Here is a 22,500-nt window from a genome sequence, read left to right as displayed (position 1 = left end):
ACTGAGTATTATCTGATCTAATATTTTTAAATGATGACATCAAACAGACACAAAATAAGAAGTTATGGGCAAATATTGGTATTTTAAAGACTAAAGGGGGAAAAATGTAAACAAATAAACAACATAATTACAAAATAACACATTTTAGGCTAAATGTAGACACAAACTGAGGACAATATTTCCTGACATACAGGGTTTATTTAGTTGTGTGAAAATGTAACACGTTTAAAAAAAAAATACCGCGATAATACCGAAAACCGTGGTAATTTTGGTCAAAATAACCGTGAGGTTAAATTTTCACACCGTGACAACCCTAATACAGACCATTTTAGATTAGGTTACATTTCCTTTATTCCCAGATTATGTAGTTTGTAGCACTCATTATAATGTTGTAGAAAATTTCTGGCCAATCCACGTGATCGGTATCGGTGATCAGCATTCTTTGATATCGGTATCGGTGATCGGCAGCAAAAAACCTGATCGGTGCATCCCTAGCGACAAACGACCGGGATCAGTGAAATTTGTCATTGTTGCTTTTATTACCTGACACACGGGAGGCGATCCGCGGCAGCGGCCAGCGGCAAAGCCGTCTACACGTTCTGTTCCATGGCGAAATCGAAACTTCCGTTGTTTTGCTTGGCTGTGTCAGGTTGGAGGGAATTAAGGTTATTTAAGTGGTTCAGAGTTAATAAAGCGGTAGATATGATGTTTCACAAGGTGCTGCTAGAGTTATGTGAAATCTTACTTCTGATTTTACTATAAAACATAATAATAATCAACTTCTCCTCCATGTTTGCTCGGAGATGTACGGAGCATCCTGTCCGCTCATTGGTCAGTGAATGAAACCTCCGTTGATTGGTCCTCGTCCGAGCGACAGCGATGAAAAGTTGAAAATGTTTCAACTTTGTGGGATCGCGTCGCTGGGTCGTCCGTGCACGACACGTGCATGAGCACAAAATTTCACACTCACGTTTTTCGCGTTTCGCTTAGTAGGAGGGAGACCCGCGATTATCGCTTTGTCGCGCATGTCTCATTGAACATGAATGGAGGAGAGGCGATGTCGCCTCCCGTGTGTCGAGCCCATTAGGCAGAATATTTCAATTTTAACTAAGATGCACTAAAGTGCCAAATTATTAACTGAATGTGTCTACAGCGTGATTAGACACTCATTTATGTAGTTTATCTGCAAAAAAGTTGATCTGGAGGTGACTTGTTCTTTAACTCATGCAGATTGGCTGTTGGTGTAAAATTACGGTAACACTTCCTTTTACAGTCCCCTAATAACCAAGTACTTACATGGTAATTACATAGTAAGTTACAGTGTATTACTGTGTAATTAAAGTGTATAAATGTAATAAAGTGTAATTATTGTGTAAAGCAGTATTTACTGGGAACGATTAATAAAAAAAAAACTAGAACTGAACCTGAGTTACATGGTAATAACTGTTTAAGAACTCATAAATAATAATACACTGTAACTTACTATGTAATTACCATGTAAGTACTTAGTAATTATGGGACTGTAAAAGGAAGTGTTACCGAAATTACTAGATGTGACCAAATAACCGGCATATGAAGAAGTGGAAGAGTTGCTGGTGAAGCGGAATAGAGCTTTTATTGTGTAAACGTCGCCATTGACACGACGTTCTTGATGAGAATCCCCTGCTCCATCACATCCTAGAGGTTCAGAACCACATCAAGATCTAGTGAGGGTGGAGGCCTTTGGTGTGCAGGGAATTCATTGTTCAGTTCAGTTCATTTCATTTTTGTTTCAGACATTTCACACATGTATCATTACTAAATATAATTCCATTATTTGTTTGAAAAGGAGTAGGCAGATGTGTCCCTTCCCCAGGTTTTACCTCTTATTCATTTAATTTTCTTTCAACCTTAAATTAAACAAACAACATATGAAAAACATATATATATATATATATATATATATGTATATATATATATATATATATATATATATATACATATATATGTGTATATATATATATATATGTATATATATATATATATATATATATATATATATATATATATGTATGTTTTCCATATGTTGTTTTGTTTATTTATTTATATATATATATATATATATATATATATATATATATATATATATATATGTATATACATATATATACATATATATGTATATATATATGTATATATATACATATATATATATATATATATATATATATATATATATATGTATGTATGTTTTCCATATGTTGTTTTGTTTATATATATATATATATATATATATATATATATATATATATATATATATATATATATATATATAAACAAAACAACATATGGAAAACATACATACATATATATATATATATATATATATATATATATATATATACACATATATATGTATATATATATATGTATATATATATGTATATATATATATAAACAAAACAACATATGGAAAACAGAGAATGTGTAAATTTGCAGATTCACCAGTTATGGAGAAAAAAAGCATGGTCATGTTCAAGAAGCCAGTTAGACATGATCTGAGCTTTGAGACACGGTGCATGATGTCCTGCTGCAAGTAGCCATAAGAACATGGGTCCACTGTGATCACTAAATGCAGCCGGATCCTGGAGCATGGGTGCTGGGTCACATGCTAGCCAGGAGACCCGTCCACTCATCGGCCTTTGACGGACGACATCCCTGGAAGCGTGCCGCGGCGGCACAGAGGAACTCCTGAGAACAACCAATTCCTGCAACGCGTGGACTTTGACCCACCCAGCGGCACAGCAGGACTCCCGGAATCAATCCTGCGACCCCAGCGGAGCAGATAAGGCTGATGGGATGTGTGTGCAGCCGGTCTGCAGCCAAGGACAAGGAATGATGTCCCAGGATGGGGAGCTGGATGGATGGAAAACGAGCGTGAGGATCCAAAGGGTTCCAATGAAGGCAACGAGGCTTCTTTGGTTTCTTGAAATTGTAAAGCACATTTAACTGCCTGTGTTTGAAATGTGCTGCTCGCCTTGAAGACGTTTCACTTCCCATCCGAGGAGCTTTGTGGGGAATATTGGAGTCATGCTTATAACAAGCTCCTCAGATGAGAAGCGAAACGTCTCCAAGAAACCAAAGAAGTCCTGTTGCCTTCATGTGAACCCTTTGGCTTGCCTTGGCCTGGACGACTGAGAACCTACACCAGCAGAGTGTGAGGGTGTCGTGAAGGCAGACAGCTGGACCCGACCAGCGCGGCGAGCCCAGCTGGTCAGACGCAGGAGGGGGAGGAGGGGGAGTCGGCCAGACTGAGGATGATCCCGGCCTGGAACAAGTGGTGGAGGAATATGGGTGTGCACACAGGTGGGGCTGCTGGAGCCCACCGGCGCACACCTGGCAGCGACTAGCAACCAGCCACCGGCTGATTATGAAGGACGGGCTGCAGGTGTGGAGCAGAGGCTGGAAGAGCTGGGTGAGCTCCTGCCTGCGCGGCAGCTACGCGGCACCTGTGTGTCAGCTGTTCATGAAGCTGTGTATGTGGGTCCGGTAGCGGGTTAAACGACACGCTGTAACTTCTGGTTCTGCTCGGGGTCCGGCCCCTGACAATGACATCATCCTACTACAGCAATACCGCTGGGCCAAAATATAACACACCTCTTTTGTGATTCTGTTCTTCCAGATGTGTTTTGGAAGGAGTTTAGCAGTTTGGTATGAAACTAAAGTTTCTGTCTGCCTAAATGTTTTTGAACGTGTTGACGTAACTCACATCCAGCCAATCATCTAGCATGACATCATCGGCAGGCGCAGAAGGAAACGAGGCGTTGGCGTCCTCCAGAAACTCCAGATCCACGCCCTATGTACTCTAGACCCGGTTTTATGGTTATATGTTACAAAGCTGCCAACATTTTTCAGCAACAGGACATCATTTGATTCCTTTTCAACGTTTGGACGGATATTTCCAGACATTAATAGTCAAAACTAAACATGGTGTGATTGTAAAACTCAGTTTTAACCTGAGCAGCCAGTCTTTCACACACCTAGATGCATGAAAGCATTCAGCTGCTGTACTTGGTTAGGCGGTGGAGCACATTTATTACTTAGCCTGTTCACCAAGTTATTAAAACCAGGCCAACCAACACAGCTGGGTGAAGAACCAGCAGACACACACATGTCTCGTTATTCCTAAACGACGACGTCACTTGGGAACGGCGTAAACGTTCCAGTCTGAAGGAGATTCATGTTGTTTTGTCAAAAACAAGAAAGAATGACTCCACCTAGGGTTAATCCTAACCCTAACCAAACATAAACTCAGTTTACTCATGTTATGAACTACTTATTCAATCAAACATTTTACTTTTTTAGTGCATCTTGAGAAAAAACAAGTATTTCTATTAAAGAGGTCCATGTGAACTCGGACAGGAAGAGAAGGTTACCCTTCATAAATCGTGTCCAGTAGGAAGTAGGACAAGTTCCAGGTACCCATCTCACCTCCTGGCCTCGCCAGAAACCGATAACGCTTCATCGTAGGGAGCAATGAGGACCTGAAAGGTCACCTGGTGGCCTGAAAGTGAGAGGGGCTGAGACTTTTATTTTCTTTGAAGATTTAAAAAGGCTAGAAGAACGTGAGGGGAGAAGGAGAGGACAGCGAGTTTCAGAGGTAATCTGCATGTTAAAGACCACAAAGGGAGAACGGTGCCTGCTGGGATTTGGAGTTTAATTGGCTCTGAAGTAGAGAGGATCCATTAAACCTCTGAGAGCTGCAGGGAAAGAGACGGGACATCAGAAAAACAGAAAAAGGTCCAGAAAGGGAAGTTGGTAGGGTGCCAGCATGAAAACAGAACAGCAGGCTACTAGTGATAAGGTGCACCGAGGCACGTTCATTCTACTGCAGGACAGTTTTTCACGGCGCTTTAATTATGGCGCTGACATTTTTGGGTAATTTCATAATTTCTTTTATAATTCTGGACTGCGACGTGTTCTGAGTCCAGGGAGTCTGGATGAGAACAGAAATATCTGGAGAGGCTCAAGTTTGACAATTTAAGCAGAAGAAAAAAGTTTCAGTTACGCGAGAAGACCGACCCGGCGATCAAGAGCAGAAAGTGAGAAAACCACTTGATGATGTCACGACTGAAAATCCCGATTCTCCACCTCCACAGGATGAATCCTGCCTGAAAGCAACCAGTGTGTGTGTGTGTGAGTGTGTGTGTGTGTGTGTGTGTGTGTGCGTGTGTGTGTGTGTGTGTGCGTGCGTGCGTGCGTGTGTGTGTGTGTGTGTGTGTGCGTGCGTGTGTGTGCGCGTATGTGTGTGTGTGTGTGTGTGTGTGCGTGTGTGTGTGTGTGTGTGGTGTGTGTGCGTGCGTGTGTGTGTATGTATGTGTGTGTGTGTGTGTGTGTGTGTGTGTGTGTGGTGTGTGTGCGTGCGTGGTGTGAGTGTGTGCGTGAGTGTGTGTGTGGTGTGTGTGTGTGTGAGTGTGTGCGTGAGTGTGTGTGTGGTGTGTGTGTGTGTGTGTGTGTGTGTGTGTGTGTGTGTGTGTGCGTGCGTGCGTGCGTGCGTGCGTGCGTGCGCGCGCGTGCGTGCGCGTGTGCGTGTGCGTGTGCGTGTGGTGTGTGTGTGTGTGTGTGTGTGTGTGTGTGTGTGTGCGTGCGTGCGTGCGTGCGTGCGTGCGTGCGTGCGTGTGTGTGTGTGTGTGTGTGTGTGTGTGTGTGTGTGTGTGTGTGTGTGTTAAAATGGTATTTTGTGCACCATGCTGTGTCGCTGTGGTCTAGCATGCACTGATAACTTGTTGTGCTTCTTACATGTTCGGCTGCATCAGGAGAAAAAGTGATGCTGTCCAAGAAGCGGATGGCGTCAGCAGGAACCAGCCTGTCCAGGTATTTGGCGCAGGTGTCGTAGGCGTGTAGGTACTCCTGATCACTCTGTGGGGGTCTTTTCAGCAGCTGAGGGTCTCCTTTCCAGAACAGCTTCTGCAGCCACGCTGAGTGGACCGCACTAGGAGAGACCGTCGCCCCGCCCCCGCCAGGTAAAGGAAGCCGATTGGCTAGCTTAGAGATGGACAGCACATTCTGATTGGTCAGAACTGGTTGAAGAGTGGCTAATGGATCTGAGAGTTCATCAGTCAGCTTTCTGTAGTTTAGACCTGCAAGAAAAAATATTCTAATTATTCTTTAGTCCTCTAATATCCTCTGTTCAGTAGACTGTTGACGATCGTAGCCACATACACACAACTATCCACAGTGTCGACGGTGAGTCTCCGGATTGTTGATGGAGTGGCCAGGTCATGGCTACTCCTCAAGCCTATCACCACATCCTTTGTTTGTTGTGAACAGTCATCTTCAGATGATGATGCTCTCCTTACTTCATTTCCTCCAGCAAACAAACTGCCAGAGCAGTATCATCAGCAAACCTGACAAGCTGCTTGTTATTAAGGCGATCGTCATTAGTACATAAAATGTACAGGACAGGTGAGCGTACACAGCCTCGTGACACCCCTGTACGTTCCTTATATGCAAACTACAGAGAATCCAGGGTTTGAATTACGGGGAGCTAAGGGGAGCCTGGCTCCCTGAAAGGGTGACGGCTCCCCTGGAAGCCCTAACCTACACACGCAGGAGGATCCTGAAAAAAGATCCTGTTTCTACCCTAATTACTTTATTAATATGGACTCAGCATACCGGGACTTCTTAAATCAGGGTCGTTGCAAGGCATCTGGGGGGCCAAGGACAAACAGACCCCCCCCCCCCCCCCCTCGCAGGGCTCCCTCGGAAGCCTCCATCTACTTCTTAGCCTGCTGGTACTAAGAAAGAAACGGGTAAGCTGCTGATTTAGAGCGATTCCTGTGTTGTGGATGTCGCTGCTCCTCTAACATTAACGGGGTATCTGCAGGTTTAAGGGAGCCAAATTTAAGACTTTTTAAGACCTTTTTAAGGCCTTTTTAAGGCCATTTTGATCAAATTTAAGCAATTTTTTTAAATATAATTGAAGTCATAATTTCCAGCTTTTGCCTGGAACCGGTGCTAACCACGTCGCCAACGTGGGATTAGCCATCCAGTTACCATTAAACTTCCCCATGGCGCAAACTCCCACTAGCTTAACCAGCTAATGCGCTCATCTAAAAATAGCCCCCTAACACAACCGACTGAATGTGTACGGTTCCGCTTACGGCAACATCGTACACAAAAAACGCTGAACACTCACTAGAAATGTATGAATTTTTATAGACATAAAAGAATCTTGTTTATTGGGTCTTTGGACATTTAAGACCTTTGGAAACTGTATTTAAGGATTATTTGTCATTTTTAAGGCCTTAAATTTGGAAAAGCAAATCTAAGACGTTTTAAGGACCCGCGGATACGCTGATGCTTTGAACCTTTTAGAGGAGCAGGTCTTTTATTTATTTGCTGTTTAAAACTTGATTCGGTTCGCTGTATGGCAACATCACATCACCTGTTACGTCTTCATTTTTAAAAAATAGCTTTTTAGCTTAGGTGTTCATTTTTACATTTCAGAGAACAATAAAAGGTGGTTCACAAATTCAGAGATGCTATTTAGTCACGTTTCTCTTTAATAACCGCCAGAAGCAGATTCAGTTACAGACGCTTTACCTCCTCCTCTATGAAAAGCCCCTCTCACTTTCTACACACAGAAAAATATCTGTAGGAAATGATTCCTCAGGCAAGTCTTTGCTTAGTCCCAGAGCTTCATTCTCTGATTATTCCAACCTGTCTACTTTGACCATATCCCTGAGATTTTGACACCTTGGACTTCTATAAAGATCAGGCAGGTTGAGGTTCTGGAAACCATCAGTGGAAGATAATGAGTTGCGTGCAAATTTTCTCCCTTTTTGCAGTTCATTTGCATGTTTTAGCCTCCATGGGCTCTTTTCTTCAGACAGAGACGAGTGTTAAATCTGTCAAAAAGACGTTTTTAAATATCTGACCTGTCGTTGTCGACTCATTCTCTTCCTTGGTCCATTTTAAATGACGTAACGAAGTAGCTTAATTATTGTTCACACCTCAGATAAAGTGGTAATGGTTCAGGTCAACGCCTCTCTGGAATACAAATATATATATATATCACTAGAAGCTAATCCAACAGGCACTCATTTGATGTGCTTTGGAGTTGGAAAAAAAGAAAAATAAATGTCGGTAAAGGTCAAAATCTCTATTTTCCTAATAATTGTGTTTCCAGTGTTGCTGCTTTGTGTGCGGAAACATCTTCAGCACTTCATGACACAGGTGAAGGTTTGTTTTTACACTGCGCAGACAGCCAAAGCTCCAGTGTGTACACACGCATGAGGAAACCACGCAGCGTGTGGAGTTTCTCTGCAGCGCTTGTTCAATAATCCATTACATGTTAGAAGTACACACACACACACACACACACACAAACGCTCAGGGGACAACAAAGACCTGTGTGTGTGTGTGTGTGTGTGTGTGTGTGTGTGTGTGTGTGTGTGTGTGAGCTGGTCTCAGGTGCAATCAGACAGACGCATTACTGTGGCAACACCATAGTCTGTCTGGCCTTTAAATATTTAACGCCACTCTGCCTATTGGGAGGTATTCCTCAACACAGGAATCACACACACACACACACACACACACACACACACACACACACACACACACACACACACACACACGGGCCCAGACGGACACTTAAACCACAGATGAGTTACATGCACTTACACATGTACTCTGCACCAACCACCCCTCTTTTCTTCAGGCAGCATCTCATCATCTTCCTCACCAGAGTCCACTCAGACGGTCGCCCGGTGTCGTGTCTGAAATTGTGATGAACACCAGACACAAACCACCGGTCTATATGGTCTAAATGGCTCTTTAAGGACACCTGGTTGTGTGTTTCTAGGTCTGTTAAATGTGTGTGCGTGTGTGTGTGCGTGCGTGCGTGCGTGTGCGTGCGTGCGTGCGTGCGTGCGTGCGTGCGTGTGTGTGTGTGTGTGTGTGTGTGTGTGTGTGTGTGTGTGTGTGTGTGTGTGTGTGTGTGTGTGTGTGTGTGTGTGTGTGTGTAAGCTTGAAAATGTTAGCAGAAAGTTTGTGGCTCAAGAGTCTGCAACACCCGAGTGTCAATCTCAGCAGCAGCCGTGAGCGTCCTCAGCCTGTGTGTGAGAACAGAGCGCGTGAGCCTGTTAGGGCTGATGTGGGTCCGTATGCGTGCATTAACGTGTGTGTGTGTGTGTCAGGGTTTATGCTGCAGCAGCTGCACAGCCGATCGATTTCCAACCCTCTCACTAGAACCAATCATGTCTAATTGCAGATTAGCGACTGGAACGAGGTACAACTTTGACTAACGACCAAGCAGGAGAACAAGGTTTGGAAGAGTCGAGGCTGCAGATGGAAACCAAATGGTTCTGGAAACATTTCTTGAATTAAAGTGACAGAAAAATAAGAAGCAACACATTTAGAGTTTATGCACACGGTGGGATTGCTCTGGCTGCATAAGCTGATTCATCTGCCTGCACATGAAACACTGAAATAACTCATACATTTAATAGAAAAATGCTTTTAAAACGGCCAAAAGATCATTTTAACCTTTGTTCAAGATATTCTGAAGTGCATTAAAAATGTTCCCATTTAAATAAAGTTGGACACAACATTTGATATCATCCATAATTCAGCCATTCAAGCTGAAGTAGCTAACAAAATTAAAGATAAATAATCCTAATCAAGCACATTAATAATCAGCTCTCTAAATCAGATTTCACACTGAAAGTAAGACAGGGCATCTGCAGGTTTAAGGGAGCCAAATTTAAGACTTTTTAAGAGCTTTTTTAAGGCAACTTTGACCAAATTTAAGCTATTTTTAAAATTTAATTGAAGCTATAATTTCCAGCTATTGCCTGGAACCGGTGCTAACCACGTCGCCAACGTGGGATTAGCCATCCAGTTACCATTAAACTTCCCCATGGCGCAAGCTCCCACTAGCTTAACCAGCTAATGTGCTCATCTAAAAATAGCCCCCTTTCACAACCAGCTGAATGTGTACGGTTCCGCTTACGGCAACATCGTACACAAAAAATCCTGAACACCAACTAGAAATTCACAAAATTTTTACAGAAATAAAAGAATCTTGTTTAGTGGGCGACTGGTAATTTAAGACCTTTGGAAACTGTATTTAAGGATTATTTGTCATTTTTAAGGCCTTAAATTTTGAAAAGCTAATTTAAGACTTTTTAAGGACCCGCAGGAACCTTACGCTGTAAGGTTTAAAGGTTTAAGCATGGGGTCTATTTCAGGTTCCAGCTACATATTTCTACCTAGAACATTTTCCACGACGGTTACCATCCATCTGGGAAAAGAAAGGGTTAGGGTTAGGGTTAGACTAACACCCTAACAGGTCTAACAGGTTAGACTTCAACAAGTCAAACATGGTACATATTCCTAGAGTATCTGCCACCAGGAGCTGGATATTTGTGTAAAACACCCAAAGGTAACCTAACTTTAATTTCAAGTGACTATTTGTAAAAAATCTAAGATTTTATTCAAATTACAAGACAGATGGAGAGAATTAAGAGTTGTATTAATATTTATTAAAGGGATACTTAGCCACTTTATTCATATGTTTTAATTATTTTCCTGAGCCAGTATGTGCTAAATTGACCCTTTACAGGGTTAATGACAGTCCACCCGGCCCCATCGCCCCCTGGGGCCAGAATGTTCCACTTGCAGCTTCAGACTGGTGGTCGCTCTGTTGGACATACCTGGAGCTGCAGTCTGGTTCCAGCATGCTTTGCTGCAAGTTTTGGATCCTGAGCACAGCTGATGTGTTTAATTTAGTGATGAATCGCTCCTGAAGACACTAATGAAGGCTAGGGAGACGTTTCAGCTGTGACGCAACGCCGTTATGCGTCGGCGCAAGGGCTCTCCGATGGGCTCACAGAGGGTGACGGAAACATGCCCAAAGTTTTAAATATCCGTCCAAAGTGACTATTTTAGATCTGTTTCTTAGTTTCTATTCACATTTTAATGTTTTTAATCCATATTTTTATTGCTATTTATGTCTTTTTTTTTTGTTTTTAAATGTTTTCATCTCTGTTTTTTATTACAGAGCTGTTTTATTGTGCTGCTTCTTTGCACTGTGTTCAGCACCTTGGGCCCCCTTGTTGGGGGTGGGAAAGGGCTTTATAAATAAGATGAACATGAACATGGAGACCGCAAGCTTGTGATTGGTCAGGACGCCACTTCCTGTATATTCGTCAACAGCACCGCTGCAACTCCGTTAAAAAGTAAACAGATATTTAGTGGCGGACCAAGAACAGTTTGAAGAACAAGTCGCAGAAAAAGTCCAAAATATTTATATTTATTCACCCGTGAGTAAATAAAAAACACGGAGAAACGACAGGAAACTGTTTTTTTTATTGTCTGTGTTATAAAGTCTCTGAAATATATAAACACATTAGTAAATACACTATCGTGGACCGGATACATGAGGTTTATGGTGGCAGGATGCTGCAGAACAGCGCTGCGCCCTCTGGTGTCCTGGCGGGGAATTGCATTTCAACACTCTGGCTGAACAGAAGTTCCAATGTGAAAACCTTTCCGACACTCCGTGTGTGTCTCTCCGTTGCAAAGCTCATGGAGAAGTATCAATCAGGTTTAAGGTGTTACACAGTTTTGCTTTCAGTTCTACAAACATACGCTAGGGGGTGCTAAAAGCAAGCCAAATTTGCCTAGTTCTCTTTTAAATTAGACAATATCATCTGAACATCTGCACAGAGGAACATCTGCACAGAAGAACATCTGCACAGAAGAAAATCTGCACAGAGGACCATCTGCACAGAGGAACATCTGCACAGAGGACCATCTGCATAGAGGACCATCTGCATAGAGGAACATCTGCACAGAAGAACATCTGCACAGAGGAACATCTGCACAGAAGAACATCTGCACAGAACATCTGCACAGAAGAACATCTGCACAGAAGAACATCTGCACAGAGGACCATCTGCATAGAGGACCATCTGCATAGAGGAACATCTGCATAGAGGAACATCTGCACAGAAGAACATCTGCACAGAAGAACATCTGCACAGAGGAACATCTGCACAGAGGAACATCTGCACAGAGGAACATCTGCACAGAGGACCATCTGCATAGAGGACCATCTGCATAGAGGACCATCTGCATAGAGGAACATCTGCACAGAAGAACATCTGCACAGAAGAACATCTGCACAGAAGAACATCTGCACAGAAGAACATCTGCACAGAAGAACATCTGCACAGAGGACCATCTGCATAGAGGACCATCTGCATAGAGGAACATCTGCACAGAAGAACATCTGCACAGAGGAACATCTGCACAGAGGACCACCTGCATAGGGGACCACCTGCACAGAGGAACATCTGCATAGAGGAACATCTGAACAGAGGAACATCTGCATAGAGGAACATCTGCACAGAAGAACATCTGCACAGAGGAACATCTGCACAGAGGACCATCTGCATAGAGGAACATCTGCACAGAAGAACATCTGCACAGAGGAACATCTGCACAGAAGAACATCTGCACAGAGGACCACCTGCATAGGGGACCACCTGCACAGAGGAACATCTGAACAGAGGAACATCTGCATAGAGGAACATCTGCACAGAAGAACATCTGCACAGAGGACCATCTGCATAGAGGACCATCTGCACAGAGGACCATCTGCATAGAGGAACATCTGAACAGAGGAACATCTGCATAGAGGAACATCTGCACAGAAGAACATCTGCACAGAGGAACATCTGCACAGAGGACCATCTGCATAGAGGAACATCTGCACAGAGGAACATCTGCACAGAGGACAAAGTGCTTGTATCTTCTTCAGAAATCAATTTCAGACCCAGGAGGTAAAACTACATCTCCTTTCAAAGCTAACCGATCCATCACATGCTCTAAATACGACTCGGGACATCTACGGGGGCTACAGCTAGCATTTTGTTAGCCTGTCAACAATCTCTTCAAGCAGTGGACTGAAACTTTACAGAATTCTGAAGGGAGCACGTCCATTTCAACACAATCGGAGGCGTCTGTGGCTGCAGGCCATCAAAAGGGTTGATGAAAACTGGACTGAAAACACGATCCGAAATGCTCGAGTTTGTAGCGCCCATCTTATATCAGGTAAGGTAATGATGTACTACGATTACACCAGAAAGCTGGTTAACGTGTGTTCTATTAAATAGAGTAAGTTGCGTTTGCTGGTTTGCTTTTAAGCGGTCTGTTTATTTACAGGCGAGGTGTCACTGGACTCCTCGAGTCCTGATTTTGTGCCTTCTGTGTGTACGTACACAAAGCGAAGTCCAAACCTAAAGATGGACAGGTAATGTTTACACCTTCCCATCACAGATATATTTAATATTTAGAAATTCTTGCTATTCATGATGTTCAGTGTTATTACATCTTGGCTCTTGACTCGTGTAACTGTTAAGTAATGTAGACCGGTTACATTAAGGTATCAACGGAAAAGGAGAAGGGATGAAACGTCTTGCATGCCCTCAGATCAGCTGGATGCTTCAGAGAATACAGATCAGCAACCATCACTGGCTCACCATGCCGGTAAGGATTTTGTATTTTCTGTTACAATCAAAATATTTGTGTGGACTTGTTGCTGCATTTGCTAACTTTTCATATTTCTGTGTTAAAGCTGAAGAGGACCTCCCTGTTCCAAGGAGGGAATAAGATGGCCTACAACAAAGACATGCTGGGCTTCATAAAAACCATGTCAACCTGCAGCTGGAGTTTGAAAAACTTGAGGCAGAACATTGTGAGCTGTTGCCTTTCGTTAAAGTGACTTTAATAATATAACATTCAAGATTAGCCGGTGATAACCCTGCAGCGTAGCTTGATAAAGCCTGAAACAACGCCATTCTCTGTTGCCAAGCTGTGTGCATTCTCGCTGACGTCATATCGTTTACAAACAGTAAAAGGGTCTATAGACATTTGATTACGCACAAGTAGGTGACCAGCTCAGGTTTACGCAGAGCAGAAGGAAGGAGAGAGCTCTGGTTAAACGTTCCTGCGTTAAGAAAACTGTTAGATAGCATTGTTTATGTGCTACCTGGGCACTCGAAATATTTATTTAAAATTAAATCAAAGGAAATTGTAATGGTATCGAATGTTTATTAATTACTATTTAAAAAATGAAAGTGATGGTGAAAAAGGTCGATCCTATTTTTTTAACCCTGTCTGTTTAGCTTGACGTCTGAGATATATATATATATATATATATATATATATATATATATATATATATATATATACATATCGCTGCTCGGGCCTAATAACTGTTTAAAGTAAATTTCCTCGCCTGTTATTCCTTTCTACCTATGACCATTAGAAAAGCCATTGTACTTGTGTTCAAGGTGTCGTTGACTGAAAAACCATTTGTAAAATGTTCTTTCTGATCCTAAAGGGTCACTCTGAGTTGTTCATGCAGCTGAGCATGAAAATAGTCTCCTACACCTATCTCCTGCATTAGCTACTGATAGATAATAGTCTCCTACACCTATCTCCTGCATTAGCTACTGATAGATAATGGTCTCCTACACCCATCTCCTGCATTAGCTACTGATAGATAATAGTCTCCTACGCCTATCTCCTGCATTAGCTACTGATAGATAATAGTCTCCTACACCTATCTCCTGCATTAGCTACTGATAGATAATGGTCTCCTACACCCATCTCCTGCATTAGCTACTGATAGATAATGGTCTCCTACACCCATCTCCTGCATTAGCTACTGATAGATAATGGTCTCCTACACCCATCTCCTGCATTAGCTACTGATAGATAATAGTCTCCTACGCCTATCTCCTGCATTAGCTACTGATAGATAATAGTCTCCTACACCTATCTCCTGCATTAGCTACTGATAGATAATAGTCTCCTACACCTATCTCCTGCATTAGCTACTGATAGATAATAGTCTCCTACACCTATCTCCTGCATTAGCTACTGATAGATAATAGTCTCCTACACCTATCTCCTGCATTAGCTACTGATAGATAATAGTCTCCTACGCCTATCTCCTGCAGTAGCTACTGATAGATAATAGTCTCCTACGCCTATCTCCTGCAGTAGCTACTGATAGATAATAGTCTCCTACGCCTATCTCCTGCAGTAGCTACTGATAGATAATAGTCTCCTACGCCTATCTCCTGCAGTAGCTACTGATAGATAATAGTCTCCTACGCCTATCTCCTGCAGTAGCTACTGATAGATAATAGTCTCCTACGCCTATCTCCTGCAGTAGCTACTGATAGATAATAGTCTCCTACGCCTATCTCCTGCAGTAGCTACTGATAGATAATAGTCTCCTACGCCTATCTCCTGCAGTAGCTACTGATAGATAATAGTCTCCTACGCCTATCTCCTGCATTAGCTACTGATAGATAATAGTCTCCTACGCCTATCTCCTGCATTAGCTACTGATAGATAATAGTCTCCTACGCCTATCTCCTGCATTAGCTACTGATAGATAATAGTCTCCTACGCCTATCTCCTGCATTAGCTACTGATAGATAATAGTCTCCTACGCCTATCTCCTGCATTAGCTACTGATAGATAATAGTCTCCTACGCCTATCTCCTGCATTAGCTACTGATAGATAATAGTCTCCTACGCCTATCTCCTGCATTAGCTACTGATAGATAATAGTCTCCTACGCCTATCTCCTGCATTAGCTACTGATAGATAATAGTCTCCTACACCTATCTCCTGCAGTAGCTCCTGATAGATAATAGTCTCCTACACCTGTCTCCTGCTTTAGCTCCTGATAGATAATAGTCTCCTACACCTATCTCCTGCAGTAGCTCCTGATAGATAATAGTCTCCTACACCTATCTCCTGCAGTAGCTTCTGATAGATAATAGTCTCCTACACCTATCTCCTGCAGTATCTTCTGATAGATAATAGTCTCCTACACCTATCTCCTGCATTAGATTCTGATAGAAGATGGTGAACATTTAGGATTTGAAAATCCTCACAGATCTACATCACCTTGTGAGTAAGCATTTATGGACTCATCCAGCTTGACTCACGATGGGGATGGCTGTTGTTTTGAATTCCAGAAATCAGCAGGGGGGGTCTTGGCTAGTTTAAGCTAATCATTAGCATTAGCAACACCACCACACAGCAGAAGCTTCTCCAGGCTTGAGTTACTTGTGGAGATAAAACATCAACGTTACAAGTCAGTGGTAGAGTCGCGTCGCTGTTATCCAATCTGGAGCGAGATGTCCCAACATCAGGAGACGAGACTCAAAATCCAGCCGTCTGAAGCTCACCTGTGATGTCAAAGACTGGTACCTGCTAAGCCAGTAGGCTTATTTGTGCCCTGAGTCCTGTCTGCAGGCATTCCTTCCTACTAGAGGCCACTGCAAATGTGTTGACTAAATGAGTAATCTACACCTTTAAAGTAAAACATTTAAAATATCATATTTTCTACTATGCCTGGTTTCAAAGCCAAAACTGTTGCTGATTAAGTGTAAGGAGTTAAAATATTACACATTTCCTGTAAAATAAAACAGACACTTACCGCTGGCAACAACTCGAAGCTTCTTAAGCAGTTTGACGTGAGAGTCTGGCTTAATGATGGTGGTGACATAAGGCTCGCACCCTGCAGCATCTATTAAAGTGTAGTAGTACAGCAGGCGGCCCAGATCGGTTCCTTCAATCGTTGGGAGAACGTATTTGGTCATGTGGCTGTAGAAGGCCTCCGGCTCGCTTCTTAGTGTCTCGAACAGTTTGAGGGAGTTGCTCCGCGCTTCAATGTCTTTGGTGGAAAGACTGAAAAGGAAGGAAAATGAAGTGAATGAGCAGATAATAAAACTACAACACAAAATACGATTACCTATCCTAGTGAAAGTTCTGAGCTCGCTGTCAAAAAATCTGCTCAGTGAAAAAAAGGGAATTTGTAGCATCAACCAAAAGTTTGTTTCTGACTAAATAAACTAAGTAGGCAATGGATTGTGTCGACGAGCAACAAAGTCTGAGAATTAAACAGTCAAATAATTACAGGTTTTACCAACAGAAAATCAAAAGGAGATGGCCACCGAGGTTTGTTTCGCTCCAGAGTCGATCAGAGTGGAGCTAAAGCAGCACGGACATGTGGGATCATCAGCAAAGACACAGCGCCTCGAACGCAAACCTAGGTGACGATTTCATGATCCTTTCTGAGAAGATGTCCAGTAATATGATTGAGTGTGAAAAGAAAAGGTGCCGGTGTTAAAAAATACAACTGAAAGTCATCCACAACAAGAACGAGAACTGAAACTACAGAAATGAGGAGATCAAAATCCTCCAGAGAACCACGACTAAAGTCAAACAAGCAGACACACACAGATTAGAAAGGCAGAGGTGATGCTGGGAGCCTCCGAGGGACTCGGCGCAATCTGTGGATGTTGGAGAGGAATTCTGTTTATCTGTCAGGACAAGAGGGCATCACAGAGCCTCCCCCGGGCTCCCCGCCGTAGCTCGCTGGGAGAGTTTTGCTAATGAAATAATTAAATAGGGAGCATCAGCTGACAATCAGCTCAATAATGTAAATAACACCAATCATCTTCACCGCAGGAGCTCTAATAAGCCTGGAATCAAGTGAGCGAGCAACTAATAGAAAGTGAGGATTGTCGGTTTTCATCTAGTCTCTCTCTCTCTGACACACACACTCAAGTCCTTCCTCCATGAAGCCAAATTTTCCTTATTTTTGCTAAACTTTGGGGATATTTCATCTCCTCCCCTTCCTCCGTGGCTTTCACCGTCTCCTTGGCGAGCATATTTCTCCCTGATAGCTTTATTACTAGTCTACTGCACATTGGCTCGGCCAGCGCCGCTCCCCCGGCAGCGGCTCTCGAAGGACACAATCAAAATTTCCCTCTCCATCTTTGTTGTGCTCATGCGGCTGTAATATCAGATGCTTGTTATTACAATCTTCTCGTGTTTGTCTCAATAGCCAGTCAGAACAAGGAGCCAATTTAATCTGATTTGATCTGTGCGCCGCCGCCGCCACCGCCGCCACCGCCGCCGCTGCCGCTCTCCTCATCTCTCTTACCTCCCTCCCTCCCAGTCCTTCATTAGCATATGTGGTTGAAACGTGATGCATGAGATAACAAACAGGAATAGCTTGCTAATATTCTTACATTTGGAGGCGTTTTCATTTGGAGAGGCAATCAGACAGCAAGGATTAAACTGCAGAAAAGCGTTGACAGAGCAGCGATAACTGTGCAGCATATCGTTTCCATTAGGACGTATGTGGCGTGCCTTTTGTTGCCATCAGTGCTTGAAAAATGATAAAAATAATTCTGTCAAGTGAACGAATGAAACATTTTTGTGGAGTGGATGTGAACATGGGCCAAATATATGTAAAAATGTATGTTTTAGGTCAATTCATTATTATAACTTTTACATATGATTACTGAAGCTAACTGCTATTTTTCTAAAGATATATCTAGATGCTATATATCATCACAGGGAAGAAGGGAAGCTATTCAAAGTTTAAATACATACTATTTATAATAGAAGTAGTATTCATGAATAAAACAAACACTAACAGTTAGCATGTAGTTTAAGCAAATGATGAGTTTGATGTATAAATGACTTTACTGCATCATTAAACTGTCAGCAAGTTTTTTTTCTTTGGAGTTTGAGATACATTTACTTCAGAATCAGAATCAGAGAATTTTATTGCCAGCGCTCCAGCGATCCAGAGCATAGGAACTTGACTCCACAGAACAGCCTGACCAAGGTTACACACACACACATGTAGACAGGACAGATACAGGCAGACCACGAGAGCAGCCATAACGGCGCTCATTTCAATAGATGAAGAGGGGATTACGTGGGGAGAGTTGGGGGAGGGAAAAAAGGCAAACCAGAGTTACTCCCGGCGGGGGTGGTGTACATATTTTTCTACGTTTTCTACGTTTTCTACGTTTTGGCCTGTCATCCACACGAAAACGGAGTTTTTTCACACGAAAACGGATCTTTTTAAAAACTCCGGCCAAAGTGAAGATCTGCGTTTTCTCCGTTTGGGTGTCTGCGTGTGGACAGACAAAACCGGAGTTTTAAGGTCCGCAACGTCACTTTCCGCGACAAAAAACTGCTGACATCACGTGTGCGACCTGTGTTTACACTAGCCGACAGCATGGATGCCCTCAGAGCTGCGCTCGCTTTATCAGTTGTCCAAGCGCTTTATGCTTGTTTGGTTTTGCAAGAGGGATTACTGCTCCTTGCGGAAGACCACAGACGAAGGACGAGGTTAAGAACGGGGGAAGTACTGCCGCCTACAGGTCTGGCATGTCCTTAACAACGTATTTATCCGGCTACGTGTGGACAGAGTTTGTTTTTTTAAACGCGGTGGTGTGGATGCAAGTTTTTGGAGGGGCGGATATTCGTTTTAAAAAAAAAACCCGGCTACGTGTGGACTAGGCCTGCGTGTCCCTCATGTGTCTCCTTGCGTGCTCCATTTCCCCCTAAGAATCCCCCTTATGTGTCTCTTTGTGTTCCTCATGAGTCCCCTGGTCTTCAGCCCTCCAGATATCTCTCCCAGGTCCTGTGCTCCTTTAGTCTTCCCCAGTCACCCCTCTGCAGTTTTTATAGTTTCAGCTTTTCACGTTATTAGTCTCTTTAGTGTGTTCTTTCCCACCGGTGTTTGTAGTTTTCCTTCCCCTTAGAATATTAGTTATGTGGTTGCTTATCTTGTCTTTAGGTTTTTTTTTACTCTTTACTCTTAGGTCATGCTAGTTTCCTCCATTATTAGTTAATTGCTTTCACCTGGTTCTCTCCTCACACACCTGCAGCTCATCTGCCTCCCAACATGCCCCAGTGTATATAAGCCCTGTCTTTGTCACAGTGTCTTGTCGGTCCATTGTTTGTGTCAGCGTTGTTTTGTGCTCCATGTGAGCTTTTGCGCCTTGTCTATAGGTTTTGTGCTCTAAGTGAGCTTTAGTCCTCGTTTCTTGGTTTGTGCTCTATGTTGAGCTTTCGTCCTCCTGGTATTCATGACTTTGGTTTTTTGGCTTCCTGCCATTTTGGATTTTTTGGTTCATCCCCTAATAAAGAGGATTTTACCTTTAAACCGCTCCTGCTTCGTGTCATCTGGGGTTTTCTGCATCTTGGGTCCTAACCTCCTCCTAACCTTCAACGTGACACCTGTAGGTGGCAGTAGCACCCAAAATCATCAGCATCTTTGCCGAAAAACATTCCTGGATGTGGAATAACCAGGTGCGGTGGGTGAAAACCATCTTTAATGTCATCCTTTACCTGCGGCGTCCTACATAAGAACACTTATTGAGCTTGTAACAAATAAATCAATGCGAACATCAAGCAAGTCTCAGCTTTTGTCGGACGCTTTCAAAAGAATAATTTTTGGTGCCGTTTGTCATCATTTCCATGTGGATGACGGGCCAAACCATAGAAATGATCTTTGTTTTGTGGGACACCTGGTTACGTGTGTACAGGGTCTTCCAAAGGGGTTCAAATGAAGGCCACTGCGCTGCTTTGGTTTCGTGTGTGTGTGTGTGTGTGTGTGTGTGTGTGTGTGTGTGTGTGTGTGTGTGTGTGTGTGTGTGTGTGTGTGTGTGTGTGTGTGTGTGTGTCTTCTCCATCCCCAGTGAGCCGTGGAGGATGGCTGCTTATACTGAGCCAGGATTCTCTGGAGGTTTCTTCCTGTTAAGAGGAAGTTTTCCTCTCCACTGTTGCTACATGCTTGCTTACTATGAGGATTGTTGTAAAGTCAATGACACTAGTCAGTCACTCGATACAGTTTGCTTTGATTCTGAAAATGTGCAGGGTTGTTCCTGATTACTTTACACCCAAGAAAAGTGATACAGAAAGGGAAATACAGAAAGGTGTTGCACTAAATCATGTTGCAACTGGATTTAGTGCACAGAAAAAAGTCCCTAAATTCAAAATCTAGAATTAATAAACACACTTGTGCAGTCATTAGCCATCAAGCACACAGCGATACTTGTTTAGATCGAACGTCTAATAAGGTATTATCAAGAATATGTTCAGTAAATGTTGGTTAAAGGTTATGACATTGAAACCTATCTGATGTAGTTTAAACATGATCAGAATGATATGGTGGATTATTTAAAGTTGTTTGGACGAATCTTCACAGCCAGGATTTACAGGAAGAAAATGTATGAACATCTCAAATGACCCCACTGATGAGTCGCTCTGGCATCCTAAGACCTGTTGGGTGAGACACTGCCAAAACGAATGATTTGTACTTTCATGTAAGAGATGAGGTCACTCGGCGTGCATCTGAGAAGAGCTGGCACACAACCTCAAGGCATCCTCCCCGCCGTTCATGATTCTTCAACTGGCTCACAACACAACTGCGTCTTGGCGTGAGATGAGTCAGAGGAAACGTACCACGCAACAAACATCCTAATTTAAAACTAATCTGCACAACCAGCCTACCCGCCGACAGCCGCTAACACAAGCAGCCTGGGGCTATGCTGGCTGAAATACTCAGCTGAGGTTGTTGGGGTACTTTCTATTTATTTACCTTCAATTTACTAACTGAATCTAAATAATAAGACTTGCTGGTAGCAGTGATGTTGGACGACCCTAACCCTAAAGGTTTGGGAGAAATGTCTAAAGAGATCTTCTCTAACTTTAGATTCAACCTCAGACGTGTCGACCGGAGACTATTAGAGACCAACTCACACCGCTTCCACTAAAACTGTCACTATTACACGGCTGGCGTCTGAGCCTCTAAAGAGCTCGTTAGAACATCTACTGATGGAGGAAGTGTTTAACAGCACATCGAGTCTTTTGAAGTGCTCATTTTAAGTTAATTAGATTGTCCTAGAGACATTCTGCCTACATCACTCATTTCATCTTCCTCAGAGGCCGTCATCCCCTCTGCAGGTACATCCTAACAACTTTCTCTCCATCTTGGTGTTTTCTTTTAAATATTACTCATTTTTTCCAACATCAAATTGATTCGAAGCACCCGTGTGCAACGCCATAAGACATCAGCCCGGGTGAAGGGAGAGTTGCTGTGAGACAGATGAGATCAGATCCTTGTAAGAGACAGAAAATCATCTTTGCAACAGCGCCCTTGTTTGGCAACAGGTACTTCTATCCCTCTTTGAGTGAGTGGCCGTCTGCTTCAGCTCTTCATATATTTGAGTGTTTTTATTTGCGTCCACCGTCCCTCGATGTTCAGTGGGATGCCAATGATGATTTTCCTGTATAAGTAACTTATCTATTTGAGAAACTCGTCGTCGTCTTCCTCCGCTTATCCGGGTCCGGGTCGCGGGGGCAGCATCCCAACTAGGGAGCTCCAGGCCGTCCTCTCCCCGGCCACCTCCACCAGCTCCTCCGGCAGGACCCCAAGGCGCTCCCGGACCAGATTGGAGATGTAACCTCTCCAACGTGTCCTGGGTCGACCCGGGGGCCTCCTGCCGGCAGGACATGCCCGAAACACCTCCCCAGGGAGGCGTCCAGGAGGCATCCTGACCAGATGCCCAAACCACCTCAACTGGCTCCTTTCGATCCGGAGGAGCAGCG

The 22,500-nt window shown here is 43.2% G+C and overlaps 1 protein-coding gene across 2 annotated transcripts in view; it reads right to left on the bottom strand.

Moving 5' to 3' along the window:
- nbas (NBAS subunit of NRZ tethering complex) overlaps nucleotides 1-22,500 on the bottom strand; it is a 283,815-nt gene that overhangs the window by 94,434 nt on the left and 166,881 nt on the right. For both annotated transcript variants that reach the window (XM_054733731.2, XM_054733732.2), the window contains exons 44-45: nucleotides 16,517-16,767; nucleotides 5,779-6,119 (exon numbers count right to left, since the gene is read on the bottom strand). In XM_054733731.2, the coding sequence (XP_054589706.1) occupies nucleotides 5,779-6,119; nucleotides 16,517-16,767 (592 nt within the window). The remainder of the gene's footprint in view (nucleotides 1-5,778; nucleotides 6,120-16,516; nucleotides 16,768-22,500) is intronic.

The sequence above is a fragment of the Nothobranchius furzeri genome, chromosome 3, assembly GCF_043380555.1.
Source record: "Nothobranchius furzeri strain GRZ-AD chromosome 3, NfurGRZ-RIMD1, whole genome shotgun sequence".
NCBI classification, from domain to species: Eukaryota; Metazoa; Chordata; class Actinopteri; order Cyprinodontiformes; family Nothobranchiidae; genus Nothobranchius; species Nothobranchius furzeri.
This window is presented reverse-complemented; position numbering and strand designations above follow the sequence as displayed.